This window comes from Chiloscyllium plagiosum, unplaced genomic scaffold (genome assembly GCF_037043375.1).
Source record: "Chiloscyllium plagiosum isolate Xiang-an unplaced genomic scaffold, Cpla_swu_hap1 HiC_scaffold_23, whole genome shotgun sequence".
Taxonomy (NCBI): Eukaryota; Metazoa; Chordata; class Chondrichthyes; order Orectolobiformes; family Hemiscylliidae; genus Chiloscyllium; species Chiloscyllium plagiosum.
The window spans coordinates 6,184,269-6,197,824 of NW_028270161.1; the positions used below are offsets into that span (position 1 = coordinate 6,184,269).

Genomic DNA, 13,556 nt, shown 5'->3' on the forward strand with positions numbered 1-13,556 from the left:
ATTATTTATCCCTAGGCTCCTGGTACCTATATATTTTCATTTTACAAATCTTTTTGTAAATCTTTTTTTTTCAATTTTCATATTAGCTACTCTTTCTTCAGATGACATGACCTGTGTAATGTTGCATAACAAAGGTCAAAAATAGTTTGAAGATGCTTATATAATAGCCATATCTATTTGCATTCGATTCAAATGCATGGAAGTCCCATTGTCCTACTTGACTTGAGTCATTTATGGTGGTGGATGCTATACTTTTAATTTTACTTCCCTCACACAATGCAACACATTATATATAACATGGCTCTGTTTTAAGGGTGACATTAGGGTTGGCACAGTGGTTCTCACAGCGCCAGCTGCCTGGGTTCGTTTCCTGCCTTGGGCGACTGTCTGTGTGGAATTTGCACATTCTCCCCCTGTCTGCGTGGGTTCCCTCCCACAGTTCAAAGCTGTGTAGGTTGGGTGAATTTACCATGGGAAATGCAGGGTGATGGGGTAAAGCAGTGGATCTGGCTGCTATGTTGTTCGAAAGGTCAGTGTAGACTTGATGGGCCAAATGGCCACTTTCCATACTGTAAGAATTCTAAATTACAAAGCAGATTTTAGAACAAAGGTTGCAGACAACTGTGTGAAACAAAGGCCAAGGAGAGGCTGACACTGTTGACAGGAAACAAAGAAAATGGGAGATGGCCTGTAGACCCACGCATCTATAAAAACAATGAGAATGCGCGTTTACACAGCACTTTATGTGCTGCAGTGTCATGTCATGTGACTTCCATCAGACAAAATTGACCCACGAGTCACAGGAAATATGCAGATAGCCAAAAGCCAACATAATACTAGGCCACTGGCCCATCGAACTTGCTCCACGCAAGACTCTAAGACCTCAATTCCACCAACTCGCACCTTCCCTGAACCCTTGGATTCATTTAGCCTCCAAAGATCCATCTATGTCTGCCCCGAATGTACTCAATATCTTAGCATCCACAACTCGATACAGAATTCAAGGAGGAAGCATCAAAGGAGCAATGATAGTGAGATCCAGAACGTGAGGCCTTGGTGGGTGAAAGCATGACGGCCAATGGTGCAACAATTAAGATCAAGTGTGCGCAGCAGATCAGAATTGCAGGTTGGTGAGTTGTTAGTTATTGAGTGGAAACCTGATTGCATTACATATGTATTAATCTAGCCAGCTGTAGTGCGCAGAGACTAAGAGAAAAATAACATTCAAATCCATAAAATCAAGTCTTACTGTCAGCTGAATAAACCCTATTGTGTTACTTCCTTAAACTTTGTGTTTCAAGCTAATAAACACTGTCTGAGTAGATCTCGGGAATTGTCATAATATTGTGATGTCTTGCGCAGTTTTCAGAGTCGGAGACCAAGAGGGAAGAAAAGTAACAAATACTGGAAATCAGTGACAACAAAAATACAGAGTGGAAAATGCTGAAAGCATACACTGTGTCCTCCAGTATCCCTAAAGCAGGCTCACAGAACTGAAAACATTAACTCTGTTTCTTCTGTCCATGGATGCTGCCAGACCTGGTGAGTTTCTCCAGCACTTCCTGCTTTCGTTTCAGGTCTTCAGCATCTGCAGGTTTTTTTTGTCTTATCTCTCGAAAGAGAAAGGCAAGTTGGCATTATAGCTGTGGACATCACCGGGATATCTTATAAAAGCAAACTTACGCAGATGATGCGGTTCTGAAATAAAAATAGAAAGTGCTGGAGAAACTCAGCAGGTCTGGCAGCATCTGTGAAGGGAGAAGCAGAATTTATGCATGGAGTCTAATATTAGGGGAGGATCTTATAGAAACATGTAAAATTATGAAGGGAATGGATAACACAGAAGTAGAGAGGATGTTTCCACTGGCAGGTGAAACTAGGACAAGAGGGTATAGCCTCAAGATTAGAGAGAGCAGATTTAGGTCTGAATTGAGAAGGAACGTCTTCACCCAGAGGGTTGTGAATCTATGGAATTCCTTGCCCAGGGATGAAGTTGACGCTACTTCAGTAATCATTTTTAAAGCTAAGGTAGATATTAAGGTTTACGATGAGAGTACGAGTAAGTGGAGCTGAGTCCACAAAAAGATCAGCCATGACCTTACTGAATGGTGGAACAAAACTGAGGGGCCAGGTGGCCTACACCTGCTCCTAGTTCTTATGTTCTTAATGTGAAATGACAATGAAATTTTAACCCAATTTGCTGGGCACAGGATCAGGTGGAGCACTGATATTACCAACATAATCCAAGTGATATGGTGGCTCAGTGGTTCGCACTATCGCCTCACAACGTTAGGGACCTGGGTTCAATTTCACCATCGGGTAACTGTCTGTACTGAGTTTGCACGGTCTCCCTGTGTCTACGTGGGTTTCCTCCCACAGTCCAAAGATGTGCAGGTTAGGTGGTGTGGCCATGTTAAATCGCATATAGCATGTGAGATGGATCTGGGTGGGATGCTCTTTGGAGAGTCAGTGTGGACTCGATGGGTTGAATGACCTGCTTCCACACTATAGGGATTCAATAAACCCAAGCTGCTAGTTGAGAGCTAATGGTTTTGGGTAAAAGGTTGGTTTTCCATCCCCAGCTGTTTCTATCCTACATTGAAGTCAGTGAATTATATTGGGCTGGTGTAAAGTTAGTAATCCACTTGAACCTAAACCCAACCAATTAGTTTAAAACTGTCCCCTTCATCCGAATGGAATTTGTTACAAATGTACAAACTAGGCATAGGCCCTCAAGCCTGCTCTCCCTTTCAACAAGACCATGAACAATTTCTGTTGAGAATTCCACATTCCGATCTATTCCCGACAGCTCCTGATTCCTGTGCCTAACAAGAATCTATTTACCTCTGCCTACCTCCACCAGCTTCTGAAACAGAGAGTTCCAAATACATACAACTCTGAGAGAAAATAAAATCTCCTCAATCTCTATCCTTGAAGCACAACATTTAATTTTCATTCAATGTGATCTCGCTTTGGACCCACCTGGAACAAGACACATACTTCCCACTTCAACCTTCAATAATCATCAATTTATTATTTAGCGACCCGACAGATATTTCCAGAAGGTTCTCCCTTTACACAACAATTGTACGTAGTGCAATGCAACAAGTATTGGATAAATGTGCTTTGAATCAAAGTTCTGCCTTTTTAAAAAAAACCTAGAGTATCACTCCCAACTCTACAGCAGCGAGATCAAACATTTTGGACACATCCATGCAAGGAATTGCGTCCATCTCACAGCCTGGTTCTTAAATTACTTCTCAGTTCCTTACCTTCTGAGGACTGCAATTTCATTTTCAATGCTGCTTTCTTTGCCTTTCAAGGCTTTCTTTGGGATGCATTTAATTGCAAACATTTTCCCAGTGGTTTTCTCCTTCGCCATGACTACCTCAGAAAAGGCACCACTGCAAGAAAAGCAAAGACAGAGAAATGGTCAGGGATTCTGAGCAAAGGGCTCTCTTTGGCACTATGTGTAACAATAGTCTGCAAGAGTAACAACTTGGCTTGAAGTGCCAGAGAAATTCTTCACAAATACATCAATGATGTTGCTGAAACTGGAGAAATTCCTATCTCAGATTAAACATGCTTCAAATTGTTCAAACAGAACTGAAAATTGACAAGTGATTTGCAAACCAATCAACGCCTCTACATCCTGCAGTATAAATTGTTGTGATTATTTGGAGTTCTTATGTTTACCCTGATGAGTGCAAGACAAAAAGCTTCAAGGTAGAACCGTAGAAGTTTACAGTACTGAATGAGGCCATTCAGCCCACTGTGTCTCTACTGGCTCCAAAAGACATTTTCAGCCACATATTTGACTCAGGTAACCTAGCCTTCAAGAAATAAAAGGCTTGCATTTATTGACGTTTCCCAAATGTTAATATTACACACCAGTTGGAGAAGGTGGGACTAAAACCTAGGACTCCTTGTCTGGATATAGGGACACCATAACTGTTTCACAGGAGTCTCCAATGGGTGTGGCTTGAAACTAGAAGACATCCTAAAGTGTTTAATGGCCAACTAATTGTTTTTGAACTGAAGTCACCGTTGGTGATGCAGGTAGTGTGATGGACAATTCTCATACAGCAAGACTCACAAACCACAATGTGATAATGACCAGCCCATTGGTTTCTGTGATAGTGATTGAAGGATAAATACCAGCCTTGACACCGGAAATAATTTTACTGTTTGTCTTTGTAATAATTTCGTGGGATCTCTTGCATACCAAAGATGTCCAAAGATGTGCAGGTCAGGTGAATTGGCCATGCTAAATTGCCCATAGTGTTAGGTGCATTAGTCAGAGGGAAGTGGGTCTGGGTGGGTTACTCTTTGGGGGGATCAGTGTGGACTTGTTGAGCCGAAGGGCCTGTAATCTAATCTAATGTAATGTAGGGAATGTAATCTAATCATACATCCCAGAAGTAAAATAAAGCCCTTGCTTTAAATCTCACCTGACTAACTGCATAGGCAGCAGTGTAGCTCTCCCATTGCCCTGCAATAGATTATCAGCTCAGAACTTTGTGTCCCTGTGTTACTCAAACCCATAACCATCCAAACTCAGAGGTGCAGTGCTACCAATTGAGCTATAATTGACAATTCAAAACTTATGCTCTCAGCAATTCTAAACAATAAACAGTCAAAGGTGAGTGTTCATATTTATTGATATCTGTTCAGGTATTGGTATACTCACATTACTTGGCTACATTCTTTACTAAAACAAAAAGGTATTAGCTATGCCTTAATTTAATTCAAATTCCACCATCTTCCATGAAAGGGCTGGAACCTGGGTCCCCAGGCCACTACCTGGGTCTCTGGATTAATTGTCCAGCAATAGCATCACTGGGCCATCACCTTTGCGAAGGTGGCAGTGAGCTGGCTTCGTGATAACCGAATGTTTAATTGGCCATTTCACAGGAGGTCAAGAGTCAAGCATGTTGTTGTGGGGCTAAAATCACATACCTTGATACAACACCAGGCAGACCTGGAGTGAAGAGCAGATTTCCATCACTAATGGACAAGAGTAAACCAGATGGAGCTTTACAGTCACCATTACAGCCTGATACTAATAATTTAGTCTGAGATGTATGCATTTACCAATTTTAAACTCCCAGTGGATATGGTGTGATTTGAACTCATGATCATTGAGTTACTAGTCCATTAACAGACTAGTTAATTGATCACCATCCCCGTGATCAATAGACAATAGACAATAGACAATAGGTGCAGGAGTAGGCCATTCAGCCCTTCGAGCCTCCACCGCCATTCAATATAATCATGGCTGATCATTCCTAATCAGTATCCTGTTCCTGCCTTATCTCCATAACCCTGGATTCCACTATCTTTGAGAGCTCTATCCAACTCTTTCTTAAATGAATCCAGAGACTGGGCCTCCACTGCCCGCTGGGGCAGAGCATTCCACACAGCCACCACTCTCTGGGTGAAGAAGTTTCTCCTCATCTCTGTCCTAAATGGTCTACCCCGTATTTTTAAGCTGTGTCCTCTGGTTCGGCACTCACCCATCAGTGGAAATATGTTTCCTACTGCCAGAGTGTCCAATCCTTTCATAATCTTATACGTCTCAATCAGATCCCCTCTCAGTCTTCGAAACTCAAGGGTATACAAGCCCAGTCGCTTCAGTCTTTCAGTGTAAGGTAATCCTGCCATTCCAGGAATTGACCTTGTGAATCTACGCTGCACTCTCTCAATAGCCAGAATGTCTTTTCTCCAATTTGGAGACCAGAACTGCACACAGTACTCCAGGTGTGGTCTCACCAGGGCCCTGTACAGCTGCAGAAGCACCTCTTCGCTTCTATACTCAATTCCTCTTGTTATGAAGGCCAGCATGCTATTAGCCTTCTTCACTACCTGCTGTACCTGCATGCTTGCCTTCATTGACTGGTGTACAAGAACACCCAGATCTCTCTGTACTGCCCCTTTACATAAATTGATTCCATTGAGGTAGTAGTCTGCCTTCCTGTTCTTGCCACCAAAGTGGATAACCATACATTTATCCACATTAAACTGCATCTGCCATGCATCTGCCCACTCACCTAACTTGTCCAGGTCACCCTGTAATCTCCTAACATCCTCATCACATTTCACCCTGCCACCCAGCTTTGTATCATCAGCACATTTGCTAATGTTATTACTAATACCATCTTCTATATCATTAACATATATTGTAAAAAGCTGCGGTCCCAGCACGGATCCCTGCGGTACCCCACTGGTCACTGCCTGCCATTCCGAAATGGAGCCGTTTATCACTACCCTTTGTTTCCTATTAGCCAACCAATTTTCAATCCAATCTATACTTTGCCCCCAATACCATGCGCCCTAATTTTACTCACTAACCTCCTGTGTGGGACTTTATCAAAAGCTTTCTGAAAGTCCAGGTACACTACATCTACTGGATTTCCCTCGTCCAACTTCAGAGTTACATCCTTAAAAAATTCAAGAAGATTAGTCAAGCATGATTTCCCCTTCATAAATCCATGCTGACTCTGTCCTATCCTGTCACTTACAAACATTATTCATAATGTCACAAAGTGTAAGACAAGACCCCCAGGACAAATCAGAGGAGCAGATACTAAGATGAGGTGAGGTGCTGTTCCCAGAGCAAGGGATAAAAAAACTGAACAGCAGAAAATCTCAGTACTGTAACCCTGTGTCTCCAGCAAATGGATCCAAAGGGATTTTTGGCAGAGGTCTGGGCACACACATGCTGTCTGCATCAGAGCACAAAGCAGCGACTTTACAAAGACATGCAAGCAAAGAGAAGTCTATAGAAAACAGACATGGTTTCACAACATGCAATGGCTTAGCGGCAAACAAAGCAATTTCACTTGTATTACAAAATTAAACTGTGCCCTTGTACTGCCCTGCTCTCTGATACTTACAATAAATCACACTCTTACTGTCCCCATTCAGTCAACCTGCCAATTCCACAACCACCTGGAACCTGTTGATAAGATTGTCCTTTCCAGGCTTCCTCATGCTCTAATAAACTCAGCTCTTGTGTTGAACTTTTACAAATCATTTACACTTACCATGTAATGCAGTAAACAGAACTTGTCCTTGCAAGACTATTCAGCCTATCGAGTCTGCACTGCTTTTCATTGAGATATTCCTTAATTCCACTTTCCTGCCTTTTCCCCATAACCCTTGCTTCCCTTATTGATTAAAAATCTGTCAATTTCAATCTCAGAGGTCACACAACACCAGGCTAAAGGCCAACAGGTTAAGTTGAAACCACAAGCTTTCAGAGTAGTGCTTCAGGTTGAAATATAATTATCATTTATTAGATTCTTAGGAACCTGATGAAGGAGATATGCTCTGAAAGCTTGTGATTTCAAATAAACCTATTGGACTATAACCTGGTGTTGTATGACGTCTGAACTTGTCCACACCAGCACCTCCATACCATTATTGCAACACTATCGGTGTCCTGTGGATTCTGAGTGCAGGGGGGGGTTTCATACAAGGGCAAGATAATTATTTTTAATACACTGTTCCAACATCAGACAGCCAATAGACCATGTGACTTATTGTGTTATTAACTGACCATTCTGTTCATACAGCTGTGATAGACAGCTGTTGACTCTAGATGGCTGCAACTGACATTTTCAAACAAAGGGATAAGCTTGAATTTTACATATTGGCTTGGAAACATTGAGTTACATCTATTTGATGAAACATTCATGGGCTTTGCGGGGAGGGAGGGAGAGGGTTTTGACAAGAACTTGGACCTCTTGAAGGTCTTATTATTCCTGAGCTTTTCTTCAATTGCACACAGGCACTGTATAATTAATATTTTTTCATGCCTGAGAGAATATTTGAAATATGCTTTTATTTCCAGACACATCTATGTATTTAATATTGTCCAGAGCAGAAGGAGCTGAAGGGGGAAATCAGCACGGCTGTTTTTCTTCATCTGAAAGCTGATTTTTTTTCGAATTTGAAAATTGCTCATCACAAGTAGAACTATTGCCTTCACTCACAATTTATCTTATTGGCAGATGTAATTAAATTATAATTCTTCTTGGGACAAAATCATCTGGCAGGGTGTCAGTGCAACAAAGGATTTGGATGTTGTTTTACAAACTTCCCTTTGTATGTTATTTTAACAGCCATTTTAACATTTTGCTCCCCCCCACCCCCCCCAACCCCATCCCAAGAAATAATGGCAACTATAAACTGCGGGTCAAAAATTGAACATGCCTAATTCAGGCACAGGCTGAGACTGTTTTCCCTGGAGCGTCGGAGGCTGAGGGGTGACCTTATAGAAGTTTACAAAAATATGAGGGGCATGGATAGGGTAAATAGGCAAAGTCTTTTACCTGGGGTCGGGGAATCCAGAACTAGAGGGCATAGGTTTAGGGTGAGAGGGGAAAGATATAAAAGAGACATAAGAGACAACTGTTTCACACAGAGGGTAGTATGTGTATGGAATGAGCTGCCAGAGGAAGTGGTGGAGGCTGGTACAATTACAACATTTAAGAGGCATTTGGATGGGTATATGAATAGGAAGGGTTTGGAGGGATATGGGCCGGGTGCTGGCAGGTGGGACTAGATTGGGTTGGGATATCTGGTCGGAATGGACAGGTTGGACCGAAGGGTCTGTTTCTGTGCTGTACATCTCTATGACTCTATGACCTCAATTTCCAAATTCTCAACAGAAGACAAAAGGCATCCAGGCAAAGGCATTCAGAATTCACGCATTCTTGAAACTCCAGTTTACCAAAACCAAATTGGCTTCATCCTCTGCCTTGTTCTTTTCAACATACTACTAAAAGCCTCAACCTCAACATTCTCCCAACAACCCCCTTCCCCTCCCCCAAACCCACCCCACGGAATAATGACAACTGTAAATTGTAGGTGAAAAATTGATCATTTCTCATTCAGGCACCTCAATTTCCAAATTCTCATTGTGGTTTTCAAATCACTCCACAGCATTTGCCTTTCCTATTCCTGTAGTTGTCTCTACCCAATAACTCTCTGCATTCCTCTCATTCAGACCCCTGGAGCATCCCCGATTTTAATTCCTCTGCAGGCTTGAACCTAAACTCTGAAATTTTCATCCTAAATACATCCAGCCATCCCTCTCCCTCTCTCCTCCTTTACGATGTATTATTAAACCTGCCTTTTCAGTCATAATGCTCGTGTGTAGTCCTTTGGCACATTTTACAACAACAGCTGATATTTAGGTAGCATCACTAATGTGAGAAAGGTTCTTCACAGAGGCACTAAAGCCCAAAACCTGACACTGAGCTGCACGAAAGGATAGTAGCTCTGATAGCAAAGGCTCCGTCAAAGAGTCAAAGTTCTGGCTGAGCATTCCAAACACCATTTTTGAGATGGGACTTTAAGAAGACCTGCACATTTTTTTCCCTTTTGGACCTATTTCTTTTACTTCAACTGTTTTTTTTTTAACTCCTGGTTTTGTAACCAAGATGGCACCAGTGAATGGTGACCTGTACACTTTTCCCAACAATCCTGCATTCCTATATTTGAGTACACGTGACAGTAAAATCTAATTCTAATTCCAAAGTAAGTCTATTCAATTACTTTGTAAAAGAAGGAAGAATGGGCCGGTTTTACTATGTTAAAGGTGCTGGATTGATACAAGTAGATGCTGTTGATCAGCGTTAAGGATAGCCCCATAACGATGTGTTTGTTGAGATCTTTACCAGCAAATATTTAATGACAAATTAATGTGACCACAGAGCCAGAATAATAAGACTCCTCACTGCACATGTTGTATCTTTTTATTATTCTGCATTTTTGTTTGTGGACTGAAATAGGAAAGAACTGTTTTAAAACTAAGAACTGTGGAAAGATTGCTGCACTTTTAAAAACAAGTTCAGTTCATGAATATTTCCAATGAAAAGTTATACCAGCTCGAAACATTAGCTCGGTTTCCTCCATGGACACGGCCGGACCCACTGAGTTTCTCCAACATTTTCTGTTTCTATTTCTGTCTCCTACAATTGTACAATTCTCCTGTACTACACAGGTAAGAACTCTGCTGGTGCTGAATTTTAAAATGAGGTCACACACCTATCAAGCTGAGCAAAGCAGTGAGCTATTCAGGTTGAAGTAACTTGCTCTCCCTGTTAGCTGTGGCTCCTATGGGTTTAAACATGGTTTAAACAGCTAGCCCACTCAACGGGTGGAACCAATCCAACATTATCACAGGGGTATGTCTCAAACGTGCTAGCAATCCCATCCATTATCCAAGCTGGATATACCATCATGAGATTAATGATTCTGTGGACTATTGCAGAATACTACTTGACATCCCGGATAATTACCATTCCCCAAATCCATGCATGTTATTGGGAGTTTACATTTGAAAGCTGCCTATTGCCATTTTATTCTGAACACACCCAATTGTGTCTACTGTTGGAAGCTAAGCAGACTCAGGCCTGGTTCGTACTTGGATGGGAGACTGCCTGGGAACAACAGGCACAGTAGGAAGTGCCTGTGCAATGGCAATCTCCCTACCTCTGCTTCTGAAAATCTGGGTTGAGATATAATGAGGCAGTAGTGCTAACCACTGAGCCACCATGCTGTCCCTAATATATCTCAAACCAATAATAATTAATAGTCATTTGTTTCTAAGAGAATATAGATTTTTAAGGTGAAGATAGCTATGTTGCACTTTGTTTAATAATTAGCCTTAATATTTCTCCTTAGAAAATAGGCAAAACTATCACTGTGCTCTGCCAACCAAGTACATGTCACAGAATCCCTATAGTGTGGAAGCAGGCCATTCGGACTAGCGAGTGCACACCAACCCTCCGAAGAGCATCCCACCCAGACCCATCCTATCCCCACATTACTCACCTAGCCTGCACATCCCTGGACACTATGGGCAATTTAGCATGGCCAATCCACTTAGAATCATACAGTTATAGAGATGCACAGCACAGAAACAGACCCTTCAGTCCAACTTGTCCATGTCGACTAGATTTCCTAACCTAATCTAGTCCCACCTGCCAGTATCCAGCCCATATCCCTCCAAACCCTTCCTATTCATATACCCATCCAAATGCCTCTTAAATGTTGTAATTGTACCAGCCTTCACCACTTCCTCTGGCAGCTCATTCCATACACGTACCATCCTCTGAGTGAAAACGTTGCCCCTTAGGTCCCTTTTATATCTTTCCCCTCTCACCCTAAACCTATGCCCTCTAGTTCTGGATTCCCCCACCCCAGGGAAAAGACCTTGTCTATTTATCCTATCCATGCTCCTCATGATTTTATAAACCTCTAAAAAGTCACCCCTCAGCCTCCGACGCTCCAGGGAAAACAGCCCTAGCCTATTCAGCCTCCTCAGCCCATTGGCCCATCTGGTCAAGATCCCGTTGTATTCTGAGGTAACCTTCTTCCCTGTGGAACACACCTTCGACTTTGGTGTCACCTGCAAACTTACTAACTGTACATCATATGTCCACATCCAAACCATTTATATAAATGATGAAAAGTAGTGGACCCAGCACCAATTCTTGTGGCACACCACTGGTCACAGGCCTCCAGTCTGAAAACAACCCTCCACCCCCACCCTGTCTTCTACCTTTGAGCCAGTTCTGTATCCAAATGTCTAGTTCTCCCTGTACTCCATGAGATCTAACCTTGCTAACCAGTCTCCCACGGGGAACCTTGTCGAATGCCTTACTGAAGTCCATATAGATCATGTCTACTGTTCTGCCCTCATCAATCCTTTTTGTTACTTCTTCAAAAACCTCAATCAAGTTTGTGAGACATGATTTCCCCCACACAAAGCCATATTGACTATCCCTAATCAGTCCTTGCCTTTCCAAATACATGTAAATCCTGTCCATTCGGACTCCCTCTAACAACTTGCCCACTACCGACATCAGGCTCAATGGTCCATAGTCCCCTGGCTTGTCCTTACCACCCTGCTTAAACAGTGGCATCACGTTTGCCAACATATAGCCTTCCGGCACCTCACCTGTGACTATCGATGATGCAAATATCTCAGCAAGAGGCCCAGCAATCTCTTCCCTAGTTTCCCACAGAGTTCTCGGGTACACCTGATCAGGTCCTGGGGATTTATCCACCTTTATGCATTTCAAGACATGCAGCATTTCCTCCTCTGCAATATGGACATTCTTCAAGATGTCACCATCTATTTCTTTACATTCTATATCTTCCATGACCTTTTCCACAGTAAATACTGATGCAAAATACTTGTTTAGTATCTCCCCCATCTCCTGCGGCTCCACACAAAGGCAGTCTTGCTGATTTTTGAGGAGCCCTATTCACTGCCTAGTTACCCTTTTGTCCTTAATATATTTGTAAAAGCCCTTTGGATTCTCCTTAACCCTATTTGCCAACGCATGTCCCCTTTTGCCGTCCTGATTTCCCTTCTTAAGTATACTCCTACTGCCTTCATACTCTCAGCATTCATTTCATCTCTCCTGTCTATACCTAACATATGCCTAAACTGAAGGTCACTGGACACTGATAGAAAACCCAAGCAGACACAGAGAGAATGTGTAAACTCCACACACACAGTCACCTGAGGCAGGTGTTGAACCCAGGACCCTGGCGCTGTGAGGGAGCAGTGCTAACCACTGAGCCACCGTGCTGCCCCTAACATAGCCCAAACCAATATTATTAATATTTATTTGTTTCCAAGCGGATATAGATTTTAAAAACATTGCATCTTTGCCGTAGCCTCACAACTTTATCAAAGCTGTCCGATGATTTCTGTTTTGATATGAGGATCTCAGAATTTGCTTTCTCTCTCTACCATTCGAATTTCATAGAATTGCTAGTGTGGAAACAGGCATTCAGCCCAACAAGCCCACACTGACCCTCCAAAGAGTACCCCACCTATACCCATTCTCTGAACCTATTACTCATGCACCTAACCTACACACCACTGACCACGACAGGCAATTCAGCATGGCCAATTCATCTAACCTACACACCACTGAACACTACAGGCAATTCAGCATGGCCAATTCACCTAACCTACACACCACTGAACACTACAGGCAATTCAGCATGGCCAATTCATCTAACCTACACACCACTGAACACTACAGGCAATTCAGCATGGCCAATTCATCTAACCTACACACCACTGAACACTACAGGCAATTCAGCATGGCCAATTCACCTAACCTACACACCACTGAACACGACAGGCAATTCAGCATGGCCAATTCATCTAACCTACACACCACTGAACACTACAGGCAATTCAGCATGGCCAATTCACCTAACCTACACGTCACTGAATACTACAGGCAATTCAGCATGGCCAATTCACCTAACCTACAGGTCACTGAACACCACAGGCAATTCAGCATGGCCAATTCATCTAACCTACACACCACTGAACACTACAGGCAATTCAGCATGGCCAATTCACCTAACCTACACACCACTGAACACTACAGGCAATTCAGCATGGCCAATTCATCTAACCTACACACCACTGAACACTACAGGCAATTCAGCATGGCCAATTCATCTAATCTACACACCACTGAACACTACAGGCAATTCAGCATGGCCAATTC

General features: G+C 42.6%; 1 protein-coding gene across 1 annotated transcript in view; it reads right to left on the reverse strand.

The window, feature by feature from the left end:
* Positions 1-13,556, reverse strand: part of camk1da (calcium/calmodulin-dependent protein kinase 1Da) — a 475,456-nt gene that overhangs the window by 317,701 nt on the left and 144,199 nt on the right. Inside the window, exon 2 of the mRNA XM_043714161.2 lies at positions 3,273-3,404. Coding sequence (XP_043570096.1) covers positions 3,273-3,404 — 132 coding nt within the window. The remainder of the gene's footprint in view (positions 1-3,272; positions 3,405-13,556) is intronic.